General features: G+C 62.5%; 1 protein-coding gene across 1 annotated transcript; it reads left to right on the top strand.

Moving 5' to 3' along the window:
• Positions 1 to 347: 347 nt before the first annotated feature.
• Positions 348 to 22,416, top strand: ELN (elastin; the record flags this gene model as incomplete). Its single annotated transcript, XM_080356859.1, is given in 29 exon segments — positions 348 to 429; positions 6,948 to 7,067; positions 7,577 to 7,609; positions 8,831 to 8,875; positions 9,457 to 9,549; positions 9,944 to 10,018; positions 10,142 to 10,192; positions 10,278 to 10,325; positions 11,366 to 11,437; positions 11,653 to 11,679; positions 15,439 to 15,507; positions 15,787 to 15,831; positions 15,969 to 16,088; positions 17,119 to 17,268; positions 17,362 to 17,409; positions 17,960 to 18,118; positions 18,212 to 18,429; positions 18,432 to 18,582; positions 18,693 to 18,764; positions 19,227 to 19,385; positions 19,603 to 19,641; positions 19,810 to 19,953; positions 20,118 to 20,165; positions 20,551 to 20,596; positions 20,886 to 20,944; positions 21,800 to 21,841; positions 22,062 to 22,091; positions 22,217 to 22,267; positions 22,367 to 22,416. Coding segments are annotated over 29 exon segments (2,346 nt in total).
• Between the last annotated feature and the right edge of the window lie 474 nt (positions 22,417 to 22,890).

Raw genomic sequence — 22,890 nt, 5'->3', positions numbered from 1 at the left:
CGCCCCGCAGGCTGCCTTGGCAGCTCCCCCCTTCCAGCTTTTTTGGCAGAGGAGCGGCCGGGTTGGAGAGAGGAGCGAGGCAGAGGAATTGAGAAAAAAAGGAAAAGGGAAAAAAATAAAAAAAAAATAAAAAAAAAACGCAAGCAGCCAGCCCAATCGGCTGGAGCGGCTCGTGTGTGTTTGCCCTTTCCTCATGACGTCGTGTCCTGTGCCTCTCTCCCCCCTTTTCCCCTCCCTCCTTCCAACCCCCCCCCCCCCACTTCCCCTCGCATCCTTGGAAGCAACAATTAAGCAGCTCTGGGATAAAACACACAGCCTGCGGGAGCACGGGGGCATTGCTTCAAGAGATGGCAAGGCAGGCAGCTGCACCCCTCCTTCCCGGAGTCCTCCTCCTCCTCTTCTCCATCCTCCCGGCTTCTCAGCAAGGAGGTAAGAAAAGAAAAAGGCTCTTTCCCCTTCTCCCCAGCCAGCGCTTCTCCCTGGCTCCGCAGGGACCCTCCACGGGTACCGGGGCTCGGCTGCTGCCCCCCAACAGCCCCCGGGCAGCCCCACGCCTGCTCCGACTAAGGACACGCAGCCCCTTGTGCTGCCTTGGGGACATCTCCGGGGTGGGAGGGCAGCACCCCTGGGTGTCTCCTCCCTGGAGGGCTCTTTCCCTCTCCATCCTGGCAGGTGGCATGTGCCATGCCCGGGTGGGGTGGGATGTCGCTGAAGGGGGTGACACAGGGCAGTCCAGGAATGGCACTGCTGCGCAAAGCACTTGTCAAGAGGGGGTTGCAAGGTACTGCGTCCTGGGGAGAGGCTCTGGGACACCTGAGGCTCGGGGACACAGGAGGCTTGGGGACACACAAGGCTTGGGGACATGTAGGCAGGGAGCAGGGCAGGGCAGTGGGGGGTGGCTGCCAAGCTCCCACAGGGATCGCAAGGGACTGGGTGACCTGGCACCCATCAGCCCCCGCTGCGATGGTGGGTGAACTGGCGGGGCAGAGGGGTACGTGTGCCTGCATCCCACAGCCGCTGTGTGCGAGCCGCTACGCAGTGTGTGGCCCAACACAGCCAAGCAGCTCGACCCGCCCGAATCACAGGCTCAGGCTGCCTGGGGTGGCCCCGGCACCGTCCTCCTTGCACTTGTGTCACCAGCATTGGGTCCATCCCCGAGTGCACGGCACGGCTTGCTGACCGGTCCCTGGCTGGGCAGTGGCAGGGGCTGCGTGACACCCCCAGCACATACACATCCAAGTGCAGCAAACCCGCTGCCAGGGTGGGGAGGAAAAAGCCAGCGCAGCAATGTGTGTCCCACTGTGTACATCCCATGGTGCATGTCCCATGGTGTAAGTCCCATGGTGCATGTCCCACGGCACTGTGTGACGAAGCCGGAGAGCCGGCACAGCAGGTGCCTGCCCACGGGACGGCTCGCGTCTCATGGTCGGGCCAAGATCACACTCAAAGCCGGGGAGAGAGCACAGATTTACAGCCTGTTGCAACGGCTGAACTGCACAAAGCTGTGTGAGGTGAGGACAGCAGGGTGGAACAGCCATCTCCAGAGAGCCAGGCGCAGGTCACCCCGAGTTGTGCCATGGAGAGTGTGTGATGAGCAGAGCCAGCGTCAGTGACGGGGTCGGTGCCAGAGCCATCGTGTAGCGTGTCTCGGCCACAGAGGAACGAGGAGCAGAGAAAGGCAGAGGGCAGGATGTCATGGGCACGGGAGGGCAGTGCCAGGGCTGCGGGTGGCACCGGGCAGCTGCAGGCTGAGCCACCCCTTGCTCTCCACAGCCCACAGCATCACCAGCCAGTGCCCTGCAGCTCCCTGCTCTGCCCTGCTGCACTTGGCTCTGGGAACCCCAGCCTTGGGCTGGTCTGTCCCCAGCTGCACAGGAAGGGTGACCCTGGTGCGGTGACAAGCCAGGCAGCTGCCTGTAAAGCCGAGCTTGACTTTGCCTGATCCTTGGGAGCTGCAGCTTAGGGTCAAGGTGCCATCCGCGATGGGATGTAGCTCAGTCCTGGGTGCTACTTGTCCCCGGCAGCGATGCTCCGTGCTGGCTTGCTGAACCACGGTGGCTTTGCTCCCCTGCTGGGACAGTCTCGGGAGGACTTTGGCCCCGGGCTGAGCTCCTGCAGCGGGTTCTGAGCAGTTTGGGGCTGTTAGCCCCGCTCCAGTCTCTGATCAGTCTCCAGGGGTGTTCACTGGTTTGGGAAGCAACCCACAGAGGAGGTGGCCCTGATCCCAGCGCTGATGGGGACACCCAGGAACACTTCCCCACGGAGAAGTGATCAAGGTCTGTGCACCCTGGTGTGCCGGATGACACTGGGCAGGCTCAGCCATGCCCTGCCAGCCCTCGAGGACTGAGCTGGGACAGAGGCACAGCCAGTGGCACAGGGTGGGGAGCATGTGAGGGTGCTGTGGGGTGCACCCACCTGGAGAGGGCTCAGGGCAGCATCCTCCAGCACCTGCTGCTGCTGCAGCCCCAACAGCCTGGCAGGAAAGGGATCTTTGAGAGATCCCAGGGTCAGGGGGTTAGGGAGGGAGCCCCCTTGCACACACAGACTGTCCCCCTCAGCACAGTGACTCAGGCTTGCAACAGCTGGAGGTACTTGGGGAGCTCCCAGCAGTGGGTCAGGATCAGCCCTGGCTGCTCCACAGCCCCCGAGGAAGCAGAGTTGTCCTGGGCACCGTGTGGACGTGCATGGCCAGATCCAGGCTGCTGCATGAGGATGGTGCCGTGTGTTCCCCTAAAAGGTGCCAAGTTCCCCTAAAATGAGACAAGTGCAGTGTGTCCCAGTGTTTGGAGTGGGGCATCCATCCCTCAGTTTCCGTTCGTCCCTCGGTACTTCCATCCATCCATCCATCCATCCGTCTGTCCGTCCGTCCATCCATCCCTCAGTGTTTCCCATGGCAGAGCACAGGGGATCCCCAGGGACAGAAACCCCCCGGGGACAAGAGGGACCTTGGAGTATCCCAGGCCTGCAGGCTCAGGGAGCAGAGGTTGGATGCAGAGAGGCTGGCACCGGCGGTGCTGGCATCCCAGCCTGGGCACCATGGGGACCCTCCAATGACACCCAGAGTCCCCAAGGTGCCTCCAGGGCCGGTAATGCCAGTTGTAGGGCTGGGATGTCATCTCCTCCACCCAGGAGGGCATGTCCCCAAGGCACCAACCTGTTGGGGCTGCTCCCTCCCCAAACAACTCGTAGGGTGCAGCTTGTCCGCCAGTGCTCAGAGATGAAAGCTGAAGCCTCGGGGGGGCTGGAGAGGAGCCAGGCTCCAACAGCAGCCCCCCTGCTTCCCCGAGCCGCTACCAGCGAGCTCCGGCTGGGATGCAACACGGCTTCAAAGTTGCTTGGAGACTGTGTGTTTTCCAAAACTGATTCTCCCAAGAAAAAAGAAAACAGCAGCGTGAGGGAAGAGGGGAAATATCTGCGGCGGTTTCGTGCTGAGCCTCCTCCGGGAGCGGCTGCCCATGAGGGCAGAGGTTTGGCCAGCGAGGGTGTGAGATCGTGTCCTGCGTGGATCCCAGTCTCAGCCTTGAAAGGAGGGGAAAATTAGCTTTTGAATAGAGGAAGCGTCTGTATTTCTGGCTTGTAAAGAAAGCTGCGAGCAGCGATGCAGGTAGAAGTGGTGCAGATGATACAAACAGTGGTCAATCCAAAATAGTGCAGGTGATGGGAACATGCAGATATTGCAAATAGTGATCTATGGCACAGAGACACGGAAGAAAAAATCCAGTTCCTATAAATAAGGCTCCATCCCAGATCGTGTGCCCCTCCAGGGGTTAACCCCCGCTGCAGCTGGGGCTGCACACACGGATGCAAATTCTCCTGCCCCTGACTTGATAAAACAGCGCTGGGGTGGGTGCTGGGGTGCTGGGTGCAGCCCCGTGCTCTGCAGGTTTACAGCCCAGAAAACAAGCTGAGAAACATGAGAAACTCCCCCTTCCAGAGTCCCAGCAGGCTCTGAGCAGGGGCAGAGGAGCACCACGCTCCTTCAGTGCTGGGAGGCTGGTGCCTCAGTTTCCCCTTCCCCAGTGTGCCAAGGGAATGGGCAATGGATAGGTCACAGGGAGACACGCCATGCTGGGGAGCAGACCCCGAGCTGGGGAAGGGCAAAGACCATCTGGAGAGTGATTATCATAGCCCGGTGTGGCCTCGGGGAGCCCCCGGTGTAGCTGGTGCCAAGCACGTGGGGCTGCTGTCAACACCCCAGCCGCTGGTGCAGCCCGTGGGTGGAACTGGTGATGCCGGAGGGAGTTTTGCTGCTCAAGGCTCGTCTGTGGCTGGAGAGCCGAGTAGGTCAGAGGCCCCTGTGTCTCCTGGCAGCCCCTTCACTGGCGCTGCCCCCGGCCCGGGACAAGCCCAGCTCTGCCAGTGCCAAGGCAGCTTGTAAAAGAGCTTCAAGAAAAGCACAGGACTGGCCACTTTTGGCACCAGAGCTGGGCAGGGAGAGCAGAGAGTGAGGAGCAGCCTCCTGCCATGCTCCCAAGAATAACCTTGGCTCCCCAAAGCCGTGCAGCACCCCGGCCATCCCACTGCCCGCCCCGGCCACCCAGGCTTCTATAAGGGCTTGCTGACCCTCTTCCACCTCCTGATCTGGATCGGCACAGCCGCTGTAACCCTCCAAAAGGTGCAGGCACTGGGATGAGCACAGCATGTCAGCACTGGGGTGGTGCCTGGGGGATGCCTGGGGAGGGGACAGTGACACAGCAATGGGACTCCCCTGCCAGGATCTGTAGCACCCAAGAGGGTGACACTGGTGAAGGGCTGAGTCTAGCAGCCATGGCCACGGGCAAGTGTCACCTGGAGTTTTCTGGGGTCCTCATGCACCCCAAGAAGGCTGTGACCCACCCCACCCCCTCACAGCTCCCCCAGGGGTCTGTGTCTTGGGGGCACAGCTCAGTCTGGGTCCCCAGGATTGCCCAGCATCACCTCAGCACCGGGGACCTCGCCTGGCCATGGAGGCAGAGGCCATGGACACTGCGGGGGGGGTGAGCACAGCAGGGACCTTCCCACTTGGGTAGGGGGACAGTCGCTGGCCGTGGGCAGTGACCGGGTGACGGTCCCCGGATTGTGGCCGTCCCGCCAGCTCTGGGTCCCAGCAGCAGTGGGTGGGGGAGAACAGTCGATGTGTGGACACTCGGAGTTTGTTTGGAAACAGGCAAGAAGTTGGGATTTGTTTTTCCAAGCTGGGGGAGGTGGGTGGGGGAATGTGCCGGGAAAAGGAGCTGCTCCGTACAGGCCTGGCCGGCTGCCGGGCTGTGCCGTGCCGCAGGGGTGAGCCGTCCGGCTGGGGAGATGACCAAGCGCGTGTCCCCTGCGCTCCAAGGGACGTCAGCTGCCCCAGGGCTGGATTCAGCCCCTGGCCCCTTGTGGTTCTGGGGGACGTAGAGCTGCGCCCCCCTCTTTGGCATCGCTGGGGAACGTGGGGGCTGTGTGACAGGTCCTGGCAAAGATCCTGTGTGTGCATCCCCGTGGGTTTGTGGTGTGTGTCCCCACGCACAACCTGACACCTGCACTGCACGCGTGTGTGTCCTGACATAGGTGCATGTCCCGGTGCCCCGGGTCCCTGTGTGGCCGGGTTCAGGGTCCATCCCAGGTGCCCTGGGTGGTGGGGGACACGCCTGAGCAGGGCCCAGGGGACACTCTTGTCCCTGCCATGTTGTAGCAGAAGCTGTTGGAGGGGGAAGTGGGGTGGCTATGGGGCACAGCGAAGGGAACCCCCAGAGTTTGCACCCTATCTGAGATGGCTATGTGCAGCACAATGTGACCCCCTTGCAGTCTACCAGCTCCATCACCTGCCTGTCACCTGCCCGCCCTGCCCAGCCTGCAATGATGTTGCCAAGGGGTGCCAGGAGCACCTGGGTCCTGGGGGTGCGAGGTCCCCCCATCCTAGACAGGGTGCTGGGGAGGCCACTGCTGCCTCAGAGCAGGGCAGCAGGTCCTCAGGTCCCATCCGTGCCACCGCGGGGTCCCCAGGTCCCATCCGCCCTGAGCTCCAACCCCTCTGCCCAGCGCAGGCAGGGAGAGGAGTGCAGGGGCCACGGGGGGTGCTGGCCCTGCACTTGTCACCAGCAACCCCCAAATCGTCCTGCCGGCCTCCCTGCCAGCCATCCTGCAAATCCCACAGCAATCCCCCTCCCAGTGCCAAAAATACGCTCCAGCCAAAAGTGGAGCATTCCTCTGCATTGCCACCTCCTTGTGCCACCAACCCACCTGCCAAGCCCTAATGGGGCAGGAGGGGTCACCCAGGACACGGTGTCTTGGTGACCTGTAGAACACAGACCTTTGTCATGGTCCAAATTAGCCAAAACACGTTGCTGTGCTATCTGAGCACAAGCTCCAGATGCCCTGGAAAGTGGTGGGACCTGGGCACTTAGCTTCTCAGCTCGGCAGAGGGATGCAGGTGATTTTTGGGGGTCTCAGCACTGTCCACCGAGTCCAACACCGCCGGCCTGTCCTGAGCAGGGTCTCCCAACTGACAGGGCAGGCAGAGCGGGCAGCATGGGCATGGGACCAGCATGGGCTGCAGGGATGAACTGGAACAGCCTCATCCTCCCATGCATGACGCGTTTCCCCAGCGCCACGTGAAGCTAGAGGTGATGGAGATGGTGCTGGCTGTGCTACGGGACAGCTTTTGGGAAGCAGAGCTGGTCACCAGCCAGACCTGCTCCGTGCCAGCTGTGTGTCCCTCCCTCCCATGCAGGACCGAGTCCTGCTGGCACCTCTGCCAAGATGCGCCCCCCCCAGCTCTCAGCTGGGGCGCCTCCAAGGCCTGTCACCACTGTCACACTGGGGAAACTGAGGCATGCAAGGAAAGGCAGGGACCTGCCCTTGTGCCCTCGCTCCTGGACTCTGCATCTCACTCCCTTTCCCCATCCCAGGAAGTGCCCCCCCTGCCCGGACCCACCAGACACACTTGGATCCTTGGGGGATTTTAATGGGTGTCTCTTCTCTTGCAGGGGTCCCTGGTGCTATCCCGGGAGGAGGGGTCCCAGGAGCAGGTTTTTTCCCAGGTAAGGGGATCTGGGCAGTGGAAGTGGGGGCATCATCCTGCTTGCAGGTGTCTGGGGTGTCCCTGGGTACCCCTGAGCCCAGCATGGAGGGCTGGAGACCTGTCAGCTAGGACCAGGGGACATGAGAACACCCTACCTGGCCAATCAGCCCCAGCGTCAGCCCCACAGCCTGGGGACAGGACTGGGTTACAGTGCCAGGGTCATGGTGGGGGTCCCAGCCCCGGGCACAGGAGACACTCAGAGGTCACAGCCTGTCTCCAGTGCTCCACCCAAAAGCTTGGGGACATCGTGACCCTCTTTTCCCACCACGGACCCCTGGGAGCCTGGCATGGGGGGTGGGATCTCACAGGGATGTGTGCTAAGGCTGTGCCATTGCTCGCAGGTGCTGGACTCGGTGGTTTGGGAGCAGGTGAGTGCTGTGCCGGGATGGGGAGCGGGCAGCACCCCCGGCAGAGCTGCCCTGTGGTGGGCAGGGGGTTTGCCATGAGGCTGGTCCTGTCTTGCATGGCATCAGCCCCTTGGGGGATGCTCAGAGGCAGGATGGCTCTGACCTCTCTCCATTCACTCTGACCTAGGACTCGGGGCTGCAGGAAAACCTCCCAAACCAGGTAAGAAACCTTTCCTTGGTTCTCAAATCCTCCCTGGCTGCGCCAGCAGCCAGGACATGTCCCGATCTCTGTTGTCCTCGTGTTTCTCCCATGTGCTGAGGGGAAACCCTCACCCTGGGCACCCCCATGGCCAAGGCACGCAGCAGCCGGCGCTTCCTGCACTGTCCCGCCGCGCTAACCCTCTGCCGAGCCTGCAAGGGAGCCTTCCATCCATCCCCTGCTTCGGCACACTGCCCTGTCCCCTCCAATCCCTACGGGCCACCTTTTTAGGGTGCTTACTGCCTGCAAACCTGCGGCAAAGCTCCTGGGGATGACGCAAAGCCGGGTACCACTGGGAACTGGTGCCCATGGGCAGCTGGCAGCACTCGCGCCTGCCCGTGTCCGCAGCTGAGCAGCTTTTGCTGAGGATCCTGCAGCCCACGCTGGCTTAGAAATGAGGGGATGAGAGAAGAAATCACCAGGAGCGAGATGAGGTGCTGGCAGGAGGATGCACCAAGCCTGGGACATGGCGATGGGCACAGCTGGGAGGGTGCTGAGGCGTTAGGGACTGGCCATGTGTGGGTCAAATTTGGTGCCTATGGAGATGCCGGATGCCCACTGGGCATCCCTCCCATGGGGAGATGCTCTTTCAGGTGGAGACCCTATAGGGTTGATGGAGGTCCTCTCTCCTCGTCTCCCACCCCAGGGGCACCCGCTGTGCCCAGGGGCAGGGGCACACTGCACCCCCCGCCCCCCCGAACCGGCCCGTCTGCGCGGCGGGAGCACCAGCCCGAGGCGGGGGCCAGCAACCTCCGTTTACTCAGATTTCAACTCGTGGAAAGAAAAACAAGGCCCTTTATTTCGGCATAATTAAAACCAAACGCGGCGCGGCCGCGAAGGCCCAGCCGGAGCAGCGTCCGCACCCTGAGCCAACGGCACTGGAATTTGCGCCTGGAGGGAGCGAGGGCTGATTAGCCCCAGATGTTGGAAGGCAGCGCTGGCCCGAGCCGGAGGGACTCATTCCTCAGCCATAAACATTTCGGCTCCGTCCCCTCGTGGCCTGGCGGGGTGGGGGGCAGGCAAGGCAGAAAGGGGGCAGGATGGGGGACCTGGATGCTGGCAGGCATATCTGTCACCTGTCCCTGGAGGACACTCCTGTCCCACTGGGGTGGAAGAAATGGGATGCTGATGTTCTTCTGGCCCTAGCCATTCCTCCCCACCTCACCCCACTCTTTTTTCCAGGGGTCGGAGGCCTCGGGGGACTGGGCCCACTTGGCCTGCAGCCAGGTGAGCCTCCGACTGTCCCCCGGGCCATGTCCCCAGACACCCACCTTGGGGACAGCACATGGTTTGTCCCCATCGGGTGCTCTCCGTAGCCTGCCCGGTGGGTCCCGTCTGGGCTGGACGCCACTCCCAGAGCTGAGGAACTGGCAGCCACCAACGGGCGGCCCTGTGGTCCCCCAACATCATTACGTCAACCACAGCTGGGTGACCCCATGCAGTGATAGGCCAGGAGGGACAGGGGGGTCCCCATGGGGTCTGTAGCAGGGGGACAGTGTCCACGTGTGGCCCAGCCAGCCTGCCCAGAGCTGCGGGGCACCCTGGTGTGTGCAGCAGCCAGTGACACCGCTGGGTGGCCTGGGATGTGACTGGTGGGATGTGGGTGGGAGCAGGTATTTGGGGGGGATGCAGGAGAAGCCAGTGCAGGACAGCTCAGCACCCACTAACCACCGCCTTGCCCAGCCTAATGCCAGCACCCCGCGCAGCCCCCACGGCTCCCCACACCCTGCAGCTGGCATAAAGGGCAGGACACCTCCTCACTGGCTGCTTTTTGGGGATGCTCACACTGGTCATTCTCTTCCTCACAGGTGCTGCGGGTCTCTTTCCTGGAGGCGCCTTCCTCGGCGGCGTCTTCCCTGGTGCTCCCTCCGCCGCCGCGCTTAAAGCTGCTGCGAAAGCTGGTGAGTGCCAAGGGCATCTGGTGGGATGCTGGGCCAGGTGGTGATGCTGGACCGGGCAGCGATGCTGGCCAAGGCAATGCTAGGGCTTGGGCAGCCACCAGGGACGCCCAATATCCCCTGGGTGCCTGCGTTAGAGCTTTCCCTGTGGACATGCTCTCATGGGGATCCTCACCAATGCGGAGGGATCCTGCTACATCTTGGTGTGCAGAGAAAGGGGTGCTGGCCAAGCCCAAGTGCCCAGGTCTGGTGCACCCATTGCTGTTGCTGCTTTGGGGTGTCCCTTCATCCCCCAAGAGCTGCCCTGAGCTTGTCCCTTCCTTTGGCACCTCTCTGGCAACCCGGAGCCCAGCAGTGCCACCTCATACTGGTTCACTCCTCTTCCCAATGTCCCCAGGTGCTGGTATTGGTGGCGTGGGTGGACTTGGTGTTCCTGGTGCACTTGGTGTTCCTGGTGCACTTGGTGTTCCTGGTGGCCTCGGGCTTCCTACAGGTAGGAAATAGCCCTTGTCCTCAGCACAGCTGAGCTGGGGTGGGCAGGAGCCGGTGTGTGGGGCTCAGGGGTCTCTGCTGCCCACAGGTGCGGTGGTACCAGGCGCGGTGCAACCCGGGGTTGGTGCAGCAGCAAAACCCCCCAAAATACCAGGTGGGTGTGTGGCTCCGAAGCAGGGGGCTGGGACAGGGAAGGGTTTTGGCCGGATGGTCCTCCCTACCTTTCTCTCACCCTGCAGGTGCTGGGATTCCTGGAGCTTTCCCGGGCGGTGTCCTCCCTGGCGCAGGTGAGCTGAGGCTCCCCAGTATCCAAGCGGGTCCCCATCCTGCCAGCAGCACCCCGGTTTGTGTCGATAGCCTTGTGGCCAGCTGCACCCTAGGCACTACCCCACCTCCCCTGCCTGTCCTGCAGACGGCTGCCTGCAGCCCTGTGCTGCCTGCTTCCCGGCTCCCTGCCTGCTCCATCGCTGCTGCCTGCAGTTTCCAAACCCTTTTTTGCTGGGGCCATAGCGACATTTCCACTGTGCCAAAGGCGGGGGGGGGACCCAGTGTCTCTGGGGGTCTTGTGCCAAGCTCGGCGGGAGCAGGCGGCATCAGCGCCGGGAGAGGAGCTGGCACGGACCACGGCAGGGCTGGCTTGCCCGGCCAAAGGCGGCGTGGGAAGGAGGGGGAGGAGGTGATGGAGGGGGAAGGAATTCCTCACTGCAAAGCAATTTGGGGGAGGAAAACTTGTGAAAACAAGATGTTTCGACATTGTCAGAAGGAGAAGTGTGTTGCTGGTCAGGAATGTCTTTTCCATGTCTGAAAACGCGTGAGTTATAATGAAAGACACTTGCAAAAGGGGAAAAAAAAATAACCCCCCCAAAACATCACCAGAAACCCAACCCAAATGACTGCAAGGCCAAAGCACTGCCTGTTGCCTCTGGAGGGCCAGGATTCAGGACACCCCTCCCGCCCCCAAAGAGCCCCAGCTTGCACAAAGCATCACTGGCACAGAGAGCAATGCCTGGGCTTGGCTGGACCGTGGCCTTGGCTGGTGCTTTGCTGTCACAAGTGAGACCCACTTGTGGGTGCCACATGCCCTGCAGGCACCCCGGGCTCCTGTGTGGGCTGGAGCAAACCCTTCCCCAGCAGCTCCGCATGGGGATGCTGGCACAGGGAGGTCCCAGCAAGCCCCAGGGGGATGAGGGGACCCTGTCCAAGGGCACAGGGGTTACTGTTGAGCCAGAGATCAGTGACGACGATTTGGGAGCTGGGTGCAGGGGTCTCAGGTACTGGCAGTACCATGATGCCACCATGCTCACCTGGCCCCTGGTCTGTGCTGCAGGTGTCCGATTCCCTGGCGTAGGCGTGCTGCCCGGGGTACCCACAGGTGCTGGAGTCAAGCCCAAAGGTCCAGGTAGGTCCCCTCAGTCCCCAAGGACACTGAACTGGAGGGAGGGTCCGGGGTGTCCCCATCCTGCTGTGGCTGGTTCCAGCCCATCCTTTGGGGGTCACAGCCCCACAAGGCATGTGGGCAAGTGAAGCCAATCACTGGCTAAGCCCACACAGGCTAGTTTGGACCTCAATGACCAGCCCTGGGGCTCACACGGATGCCTTTGTGTTTCTATCTAGGAGCAGGAGCCTTCGCAGGAATCCCTGGTGAGTGTCCCATCTCTCTCGCACATCCTACTCTTCCTTCCCAAGCCTGTTCACATCACAGCCATGGTCTTCCTGTGCCAGAAGATGCTCCAGGGCTTCCCAAGCCACCCGCTCTCCTCTCCTGGGGTGTCCCAGGGCGCTCCCCTCTCGTAAGGATTTGTGGCAGCCTGGGTGTGGGCTCCAGGTGAGAGTCTGCTGTTGGCTTTGCAGGACTGGGAGGTTTTGGAGGTCAGCAGCCCGGTGTCCCTCTGGGGTATCCCATCAAAGCTCCTAAGCTCCCAGGTAAGCTGCCACAGACAGCGGGGCTGGGGGTCAAGGACCCCCCAGCAGTGTCAGAAGGACCCGCCGCTCCCCAGGGCTGAGGTGCCGTGTCCCCGGGTCCCCTGGACCTGGTGGTGCCGGTGCTGACCCTGGGACAGCAGGACAGAGGAAAGGACACAGGGTGGGTGAGTCCAGCAGCAGCCCTGCCCATCGCAGCCCCACTCACAGCTGCCTGGTTGCTGATGCTGGTCTTGGCCCCAGCCCATGAGGATGATGCTGTGCCTCTCTCCGGCTGTTGCAAGGTAGGAAAGAGCAGGTTCTGGGGATGCGCTTTGGGTCAGGTCACCCCAGGCTGTCCCTGCTGGCTCCTCTTGGCATGAGGTATGGCTTTTGCAGGGACCGTCTGCCTCCTGTGGCCCCTGGGGTTGCGCTGGGCAGTCACCTGGACCAAATGTCCCAGCTCAGGGAGCTCTAGCCAAGGCCACGAACAGCAGGCAGGCGGTGAGGATGGAGCTCTAGGCAGCTCTCCCTCCCCATTGCCTGCCCAGCCCAGGGAAGCCTGGGGGTGCTCAGCACCCCTTTCCCCAGCTGAGCTGCTCCAGGGACCTCCATCCCCCAGCCCCGTGCTGGGTGCCATCTCTGCCTGTCACCAGCCACACACAGGGACAGTGGCACAATGGGCAGTGCCAGACAGCCAGCACCAGGTGCTGTGCCCTCCAAGGGCCACACTGCCAGTTTGCTGGTCCCAAGAGCATTCCCCAGGAGGACAGTGGCCAAATCCAGCCAGGGACCTGCAGTCCTGGAGTGCTGGGACATAAGTAGATCCGCAGACATTTTCCCAAGTTGCTACAGGCAGGAAAGACTCGGTGGAGGGAGCCCAGCCCTGGGGAGCAGAGCCCATCCCGGCACGGGCGCCAGCCCCGGCAGCTCCACCAGCTTCCCCCGCCGGGGCCCATCACCGCAAACGGCGGCAGAAATACTTGGCCCGCGCTGGCTTCCTCCCGCGGAAACAGAGTTACGCTCGTTAGGGCGACCCGGCCCTGCCGCCATCGGATACCGTCTGGCGTCCCAGCCACGGCCCGGCCCCTCACCGCCTTTCATGGGGTGCCCGGTGCAGAGAGCAAACCGCCGACACCGGCACGGCCGTGTCTGCCTCCGTCCCGCAGCGGCCCCACTGTGGCCCGCAGCCCGGACAGGACTTCACCTCCGACTGACCCACTTTTTGGGGAGTCTTCATTAAGTAAATCAGGGGAGGACACTCGTCCCCTTGGCCAGGGAACCTTGTCAGTGCATCGCACCTCTTGCGGGAACCAGGGGGACAGTGGTGGTGTCCCCAGCTGCGGTTTCAGCTGTGGGTGCTGCCTGGCACCCCAGTCCTTGCCAGGGTGCAGAGGGATGGTAGTTTGTCACCTCTGAGGGCTCAGGGAAATGCTGGGCTGGCTGGCAAAGCTATCGGTTTGAAGCTGCAGACAGACCCAGGGTCTCCCACACATCCCCGTGTCCCCTGAACTGTTTCCCCATTGCAGCAGGTTTGGGTTGAGAAGAGATGAGGGGACAGTGGGGAAAATAGCATTTTCAATAGAAAGTCTGCTTTTTAGATGATTTGCTCCAAATGCCACAGCCAGCTCCTGCTCTGTGCTTGTCCCTAATCAGGAGGTGACCACGGGCCACCTCGTCACCGCAGGCTCAGCCTGAAGCTGTGGCTGAAATCGGGGGTCCCACTCCATGCTGTAGAGATGATGACTGCTCCCCAGTGCCTGGCTGTGATGCGGTGGCATCGCTCTATGCAAAGCCTTTTCTATGCCAGTCAGTGTGACCATCATCCCTGAGAGCCCCCAGCACTTCTGGTGGCATTCTAGCAGTGATGGTGGCAGCCCAGCAGTGTTGGTGGCATCCCTGCACTGGCTCAGGATGGGTGTGCACAGCCCCTGGCTGGGGGGTGGTGGGGAGCTACGCTTGGACCTGGCAAAACCCTCAGAGACCCAAGGGCTTGGACTTTTGGCCCGTGGAGTCACCTCCACGTGTCTCACCCAGCACTGGACTGTTCTGCGGCTTTGGGGTGAGCGAGGCGCTGATGAGGTGCCCCAGGATGGGCAAGGGGAGTCCCCAGGGTGGGGGGACACCTGGTACAGATCAAGGCCACCTCAGCCTGAAAAGCCTCTGCCTTCCATCAACGCCACGCTGGTGTGGGACACGATGGAACAGCCTGGCAGGGTGGAGGGAAATCTGGTCCCCACATGTTGCTGGCGGGAGGGGACGATGTCCTACGCTCAGGGAGATGTTTTACCATGAGCAATCCCGTCCTGGCTGCAGGGAGCTGCATCCCCACCCTGCCCGCAACCCCCGCCAGCAGGAGGGCTTGGTGTGTGACTTGCAACTCGAGGTGTCCCCATGGGGATGTGGCACCCCAACACCCTTCCTCAGGCCTTCTGCCAGCAGCGATGGCAGCTCTGCGCTGCCAGCTCCCAAGCACACCGTCCCTGCCGAGTCACGGGCATCCCCGCGCTGTCCCCAGCGCTGGGATCCTGCTCTTTTGCAAGGAGATATTTCCCCAGCCGCAATGTTCTCGCTCGTAATCCTTCCTCATCCCTTTGCGCCGACCCCCTAACGAGGTCACGTTTCAGCAAAGGCTCCCAAGCCCTGATTCCAATTAAAACCTTTCATTTGGAGCCGGCCATGGCGCAGCCAGCTGGGTACAGCTCTCGCCGCAGGGCTCACGGGGGACCCCCCACCGAAACAGGGTCACAAGAAGTTCCTGCAAAACCAGCTTCAGGTGCCACAGCCCCCAGCGTGGGGCTGAGAGCGAGTGGCTCTTTTTGGAGCTGCTGCTTCCAAGGTGATGGAGAGGAGCAACTCATGGCCTGGCTCCATCACGGGGGGTTGTATCTCGGAGGATTTCTGATCCCGAGGGCTGGTCCTGCAGAGCCGTCGGGCAGAGAGGGGCTACACCGTGGGGCAGAGGGGGCACGGCCACCGGCAGCCAGGCGCTAACCCGCCGCCTTCTCTCCTCTCCAGGTGGCTATGGATTGCCTTACAGCACTGGTAAGCTGCCCAATGGTGAGTGCTCGTAGCCCTCGCTCCGCGGTTGTAGCTCCTCACAGCTCTGCCGGCTGCTGCTGCTGTGGTCTCATGGCCACCGAACCCCGGGGCGGTGTGAGGGGCACCCCGCTCCCAGGGCAAGGCGGTCACTCGAGGACCCGTGCTTTGCCCTGCAAGGATGCCCGTGGACCTGGCTGGGAGCAACCTGGCTCTCCTGGCCACCCGGTACCGTTAACCCGCAGGCACGCCGCGGCACGGCTGGCTCTCTGCTAGGACATGTCCTGAGCTGCGGCCAGCTACAGACAGGAGTGCTCGAACTGGCATCTCAACCCAGGGGGCTGCTCCAGCATTGCACCCACATCCCTCAACATTTAGGCTGAGAGAGCTGCTCCATCTGCCTCATCTCCTGTCTCAGGGCCAGCGCCTGACCCGGCTTTGCCATTCTGTTTGTGATTGCAGGCTTCGGGCCCGGAGGGATTGGAGCCGGCATCGGGGCGGCAGGGAAGGCAGGGTACCCCACAGGGACAGGTATGCTCCCTTCCAGCAGCCCCGGAGTGGGGACTGGGATGGGCACAGCGAGAGGACCAGGCACCCCGGTCACTTTGGATGGGGTATTGGGCACTGCCTGGCTGTCTGGTGGCCCCAGGGTGTCAGTGTCACCCCAAGGACAGCCTGGAAGGGTGCATCACCTCCCAAAGGAGGGGGGATGGTGACAGGATGGGCTGGTCCCCCAGGGTCCCTGTGGGATGGGTGAGCTGAGGTGGAAATGGTCCCGGGACCTCAGCGTCTGCCCATGTCCTTCCCCAGGAGTCGGAGCACAAGCGGCAGCAGCGAAAGCAGCAGCGAAATATGGTGAGTCACACTCTGTGGGCACGTGCATCACTCACCTCCCCAGTGTGCAGCTGCTCCGTCCCTCTCTCCTGTGCTGGGGGGATGCTGGTTGTGCCCCTGCATTCCAGAGCTGACCATCCCCTTCCCCCCTGCGGCAGGAGCCGGCGTCCTCCCGGGAGTCGGAGGAGTGGTACCCGGTGTCGGCGTTGCCCCAGGAGCGGTACCCGGCGTTGTCCCAGGAGTGGTACCTGGTGTCGGCGTTGTCCCAGGAGTTGGAGGTGAGGCCATGGGGTTCAGCTCTGGGGCTTGGGGACGGTCTCCTCCCGCTGTCCCACTCCCCTGACTCTGCACTGCTCCCCTGGCAGTTGGAGGGCCGGCAGCAGCGGCAGCAGCGGCGGCAAAGGCAGCAGCGAAGGCAGGAGCTCTCGGTGAGTCCCCTGCTGTCTCGGTGAGTACGGCAGCTGCCTGCAGGGCTGGGCTCACTCTTGGAGTGCATCAGAGCTGGGCACCAGTGCCAGGGGCGGCGTGGCTTCACCACCTGCCCCATCACCCCTTGCCCCAGCTTCTGGGGTGCTCTCCCAGCCCCATCTTGCCCAAAGCTCAGGATGAGGTGGTTCCAATCTGCTGAACCAGCAGCTTTGACCAGAGGAAAGTGGGAAATGACCACAGGGCTGCAGAGGAGCTTAACCCACCTGTGGGGACAGATTCCAGCAGCCTGTTGGGAGAGCCAGGCTTGGGCATAGCAATGCCTGGTTTGCAAAAAGCAGCTTTTTTGGCAGTAGCTGGAGGGTTCTTGGGCTACTCCATGGTGCAGCAGCCTGGAGCGGGGCTGTATGTCCCTGATACCAGCGGCTCCTCCATCAGAGGAGCTTTCACTGCCCTGGGCTCTGGCAGGGAGTCCAGGGAGACAGTGCCTGTAATGAGCTGACATTTGTTAGTGGAGGGATGACCTTTGTGATGCAGATCGCGTGTGCTGCTGCTCTCATGAGTTGTTTTATGGGAGAAAAGCAAGTAGCAAACACATCAGCCCCAGGAGCAGCTGGGATTTACAGCCACGGCCTTGGGGGACCTCAGCAGTTTCCAAGCTCCTGGATTGCTGGGTGGGCTCCAGACGCTCATGTTGGGTGCCGGGAGCTGGTAATCCCCCACCTGGGTGCACCCCTGGCCCTCTGAGCAGGTTTGGGAGGTGTGGAGAGCCCACCTCAGTACCAGGTGCCCTGGAACCTCCCATGACGCCGGAGGAGAGCATGTCCCCACCAGTGGCACAAGGTGTTTTTTGAGGGGTCTGACTGTTCTTCTTTCCTCCAGCTCCAGGAGTGGTACCCGGGGTCGGCGGTGTCCCAGGTGTGCCCGGCGTTGTGCCTGGCGTTGGTGCTGTCCCCGGCGTTGGCGCTGTCCCCGGTGTTGGTGCTGTCCCCGGCTTGGTGCCCGGTGTCGGAGGTGTCCCCGGGGTGGCAGGTGACTGTTCCCAGGAGCCCCATCCCCACCACCCAGCTCTGCTGGGGGCTGCAGCGTCTGGTGGCTGAAGGTCCCTCTCTCCCTTGTCCCCAGGAGTCGTGACGCCCTCGGCAGCGGCGGCAGCAAAGGCAGCTAAGTACGGTATGTGCTGTGCAAGGAGCTCCCCAGCAGCTCCCTGGGGACCCCTGCTGACCCTCCCCACCCCTGGCACCCAGGGTGTCCCCAGGCAGGCGGGTGTCCCATGGGGATCTCTCCTGATGGATCATTATGGGGAAGCATCCAGGGTGGCTGTCAGGAGACAGACCAGACTCTGTTCATGGTGCCCAACGTCAGGGTGAGGGGCAACGGGCACAGACTGAAACACAGGAGGCTCCATGTGAACATGAGCAGAAACTTCTTTGGTGTGAGGTGCCAGAGCCTGGATCAGGCTGCCCTGTCATGATGAGGATCATCACGGTCCCTTGTGCTGGTGACTTCCCAGCCTCTCTTTTACGACAGCAGATTTACCATCCTCACTGGGACCTCTTGGGAGACAAAGGACCAATCTGTCCCGTGTACCATGGTGCATGGGATGAGGTGGTGGGGTGCTTTCCTCCTCATGGCATGACGGCCAGAGCAGACCTGTGATGAGGTCCCACCTTTCAACTGCTGCTGCAACAAGATCTAACTTTTCCCCACTCGTTACCTGCAGGAGCTGGCGTTGGCGTTCCTGGCATTGCTGGTGTTCCTGGCGTTCCTGGCGTTCCTGGTGTTCCTGGTGTTCCCGGTGTTCCCGGTGTTCCCGGTGTCCCTGGTGTCGCCGGTGTGCCCGGTGTGCCCGGTGTGCCTGGCGTAGTGCCCGGTGTTGGAGGTGAGCGAATGGGCTGGCGTGTACCAATGGGGTGGTGCTGGCCTCGCTGGTCCCGTGACTGTCCTGTTTCTGTCCCCACAGTGGGTGTCCCAGATGGTGCAGCAGCTGCAGCAGCCGCAGCGAAGGCTGCAGCGAAAGCTGCGGCATTCGGTGAGTCACCATCATCCTCTCCCTGGCAGGAAGCGGGCATGTTTGCAAAGGGGCAGGGTGGGGGGACCCCAGCACTGTGGGCAGCAGGGAGGGTGTGGGACACTTGCCTACAGAACCTGTCTGCCCGACTGCATCCTGGAACCTCTCTGCAGGAGCAGGGCGTGTGCCCGGTGTCGGTGTGCCCGGTGTCGGCGTTCCCGGTGTCGGTGTCCCCGGTGTTGGCGTGCCCGGTGTTGGTGTGCCTGGTGTCGGTGTGCCCGGTGTCGGTGTGCCCGGTGTCGGTGTGCCTGGTCTGGTGCCCGGAGTTGTACCAGGTGAGACGATTTCTAAGGGATGCTCAGGTTGTCTCTGAGCCATGGGGCCACTATGGGCCATCACTGACCCTCACGGTTCTCCTCTTCCCCAGGAGTTGGAGCTCCAGCAGCCGCTGCTGCTGCCAAAGCAGCCGCCAAAGCAGCCAAGTACGGTAAGCCAGGGTGCCCCAGGGTTACCCTGTGTGTCCTTCCACCTCCCCATCCCAGGCTGCTCTCTTCGCTGAGGCTGAGGCCGGGCACTGCGCAGGGTCCATGTGGGTCGGGATGAGGGATGAGCTCTCCACAGGGATGTACATGGGCTCAGGGCTTGGCTTACCATCCACACTTCCATCCATCCATCCATCCATCCATCCATCCATCCATCCTCCATCCATTCCACCATCCACACCTCCATCCATCCATCCATCCATCCATCCATCCATCCCACCATCCATCCACTCCACATCTATCCATCCACTCTAACATCTACCTGTCTATTCCATATCCAGCCAGCCATCCCACCCATCTATCCCAGCATCCATCCACCCCACCATTCACTCATCCACCCATTCTACCATCCATCCACCCCACCATCCATCTGCCCACCCCAGATTGCTCTGCCTTCTCAACCAGCTCCTTCCATCACCTCCAATCCTGAGCTGAAGCCCCAATCCTCCTCTCTCTTCTTGCAGGAGTGGGTGGCCTGGCTCCTGGCGTGGGTGGCCTGGCTCCTGGCATAGGCGGTCTAGCTCCTGGCGTGGGTGGCCTGGCTCCTGGTGTGGGTGGCCTGGCTCCTGGAGTGGTCCCTGGCGTTGGTGTCCCAGGTGAGGAGAAGGAAGGTGGATGGTGATGGTGGCTTGGCTGGCGCAGGGTCAGGTCTGGGGCAGAACAGGCATGAGGAGGACAGTTGTGGTCTCCATCAACTCATGGTTATCCCTTGGGGAATGACAACAAGAAGGGAGGGATGGGCATTGCTGGAGAGGACCCCCCAGGGACACTGACCCCATTCTTGCTGTCTCTGCTCAGGGGTGGGAGCTCCAGCCGCAGCAGCAAAAGCAGCAGCAAAAGCAGCCAAATTTGGTGAGTCAACCCAGCCTGGGCATCTGGGGTGTCCCTGCGAGCACAGACTGGTCCAGGGGCAGCTGGGGGGCTCCAGGGTGGGTACCCCATTCCAGCCACATTGTCCCATGGGAGTATGGGGGTCACACGGTGATCACCCCCACACCGCCTCACTCCCTTTCTCCACAGGTGCTGGGGTTGGAGGGGTGCCAGGTGCGGTTCCTGGTGTCCCCGGAGTGCCAGGAGTGCCAGGAGTGACACCCGGCGTCGGCGCAGTGCCTGGATTGGTGCCAGGTGTGGGGGTACCTGGTGCTGGCATCCTCCCCGGGGCAGGTATGTGCTTTGTCACATCCCCTGCTTGGGAACAGTGGCGGCCAGGCATGCTAAAAGCCACTGAGCCACATGGCAGGGGCAATGCAGGCGGGATGGAGGATGGTGGCATGCGGGAGAGGTGCACGGTGACTGTCCTTACCATGGTGCCCTCATTCACTTTGCAGGCATTCCCCAAGTAGGGGTTCAACCTGGTGCTAAACCTCCCAAATTCGGTACGTATCTCTGGCACCCTGCCCCAGCTCCACCTTGGACCATCACTGGACACCCTCCTCCTGTGGCCATCAGGCTACTGGCCTCGCTTTGTTTCCCCTGCATGCCCCGTGGTGCCCTGGCAGAGAGTGGCCCAAGTGTGGGAGGTGGCATGCTGTCACCCATGGGTGCCAAGTGCCACCTGTGCTTGCTCCCCTACAGCAATGTGTCAGGCAGGGTGTGAGCCCTCTCTGGGTCCACTTGCTCTGGGTGCTGTCAGATGGGTGCTGGGGACACCCAGGATGCATGTCAGGGCCATTGCTGCAAGTTGAGCACCAGCTGGGGGTGCCCTGAGTTGGGGGTGCGAGGCTGAGGGAGGAACACAGGTTAACGGTTTCTCTCTGGCAGGTGTTCCCGGGGTTGGAGTCCCAGGAGTCGGTGGCGTCCCAGGTAGGTGCTGGCAGGAGCTGAGAAGGCAGCAGGGGTATGTGGGCAGAGGGATGTTCACCCAGAGGGATGTGTGCACAGGGATGCTCACTCAGAGGGATGTGTGCACAGGGATGCTCACCCAGAGGAATGCTCACCCAGAGGGATGCTCACCCAGAGGGATGTGGGCAGAGGGATGTTCTCCCAGGGCATGGGGGGACGTGGGGGCTGCCCGAGGACAGACAGGCACATGTGGTGGTGGGTGAGGAGTGGATCAGATGCTGCCCCACTGCCCATCCCCGCTGGTGCTCACCCAGGGTCTCTGTCATAGGTGGACTTGGAGTCGGTGGCCTTGGAGTTGGTGGGCTCGGTGCTGGTGAGTGATGCTGCCCCTGGCACGGGGGCTCCCCAGGGTGGGGATGCAGGCAGTGGAGCGACAGTGCTGGCAGCATGATGAAAAATAAAGGGGATTTATGGAATGCAGCGTCACTTTTGTCCCCTCTCTATCCCACCCCATATTGTAACCGTGCCCTGTGCCCCAGCTTGTGTCTGTCACCCACCCTGCTCCCAGGGTGCGATCAGGAAGGGATGCCCATCGCTGAGCAGGTACCCAGGGTTGTGGTACCAGTGTCACCCATGGTGCGGGGACAGGGGACAGTACTGTACCATGTCCCAAACGTGTGGAGATGCAGGTTCCTGCCTGGGGACCCTCTGGGTTTGTAGTGGGGTCCAGCACAGCCCAGGGGGTAGGAAGCCTGTGGGGGGGCTGCATTGACCCCCCTCTCTGACACAGGAGCCTTGTTTCCAGGAGCTGCTGGGAAACCTCCCAAGCCAGGTGAGGAACAGGGACTGCTCCGGCCAGGGGGGCTGGAGGGGTGACCCCATCCCTTTCCCCATCCCTGTCCCCATCGCCACCCTCACCAGGGCTCTCCCATCCTGCAGGTTTTGGCATTGGGGGGCTGCAGCCAGGTAAGTGCCACAGTTTGGAGCTGGGATGGGAACGTGTCCCCAACCCCACTATGCTTAACCCCACTGGCTGTCCCCATCCCGCTGCTGTCCGCTGCTTGGCACGTCACTACACAGGAGAGCACCTCAAAGCCAGGCGGGTGCCATGGTGGGGACAGGGGCTATTGCAGCACCTCCTGTCCCTGCAGTGAGCCAGGGTGTCCCCAGACAGGGTTGGGGTGGCACTGCTGTCACAGGCTGTCACCAGCTGCTGCTTTTTCCCCAGGGGTTGGAGTTCCGGGCTTTGGCGTGTCACCGATATTTCCAGGTACCGTCCCCAGCTCCTTGGCACGCACCCGAGGCACAGCTCAGTGTCGGGCTGGCTCGCGGGACCACGCGCAGCCCACGGAGTGTGGGGTCACGGTCATAGCCTGCGGGGGTCCCAGGGGACTGCACTGCGCCAGGGGGTGCTCAGGGGGGGTGTGGGGCAGAGCAACATGGGTGCTGCTGCGTGCCGGTGGGTGCTGAGGGCTCCGCTCTTCTTTCAGGTGGGGTCGCTGGCCAGCTGGGATTCGGTGGTGAGTGTCCCCCCACTGAGTGGGCCATTTTGGGGGTGTGTGGGGGTGCATAGCCCCCCTGCACCCAGCAGGCAAGTGGAATTGGGGTCCTGCTCACCCTGCCTTTCTTCCTCACCCCCCTCCAGGGAAGCCCCCCAAGACCTTTGGAGGAGCCCTGGGTGCCCTGGGCTTTAGAGGTGAGCGCTGCTGGGTGGCCCCTGCACCCCCTGCCCTGCTCCCAGACACCCCTTGGGGGTCGGGGGGTGCAGGGGGAGCTCACCCTGTGTACCCCCCAGGCGGCGTGGGCTGCGCACAAGGGAAGTACTGTGGGAGGAAGCGGAAGTAACCGTCCGCCAGTCATCGATGACCTCATGAACTTTGGTGCTACTGCATGGTCCAGAATGTAAATCCCAAGCAAAGCTGAGACATCTCCCCCCTCCCCAAAAACCCCGGACCGTCCCCCCCACGCCGGAGCCATCCCCAGGCCCACATTCCCAGGAGGGACCGTCCCCCCCACCAGCCCCTCCGGCCCGCGGGGAGTGCGGAATAAACTGCGGGGAGCAGCCGTCCCCCTTGGTGCTATCGCTCCCTGCGGGATTTGGGGGAGGGTCTTGGGATGTCAGGCCCCCTCCCAGCGCCAGAGCTGACCCCGCCGGGGGGGAGGGTCAGGATGAGGGGCACCCCACATTGGAAGGAGGGAGGGAAGGGGGTCCCAGCGGTGGGGGCTGCGTAGGGGCGATGTCCCCGTCACCCTGGGGTCCCCCCCCGGTCCCCGTGGTCCCCCGGCCCGGGGGGTCTGCGGGCGGGAGAGGCTCAGTCC

Source organism: Nesoenas mayeri (assembly GCF_963082525.1).
Source record: "Nesoenas mayeri genome assembly, chromosome: 20".
Taxonomy (NCBI): domain Eukaryota; kingdom Metazoa; phylum Chordata; class Aves; order Columbiformes; family Columbidae; genus Nesoenas; species Nesoenas mayeri.
The sequence above is the reverse complement of the archived record's forward strand: the minus strand, read 5'-3'. Positions and strand labels throughout refer to the sequence as shown.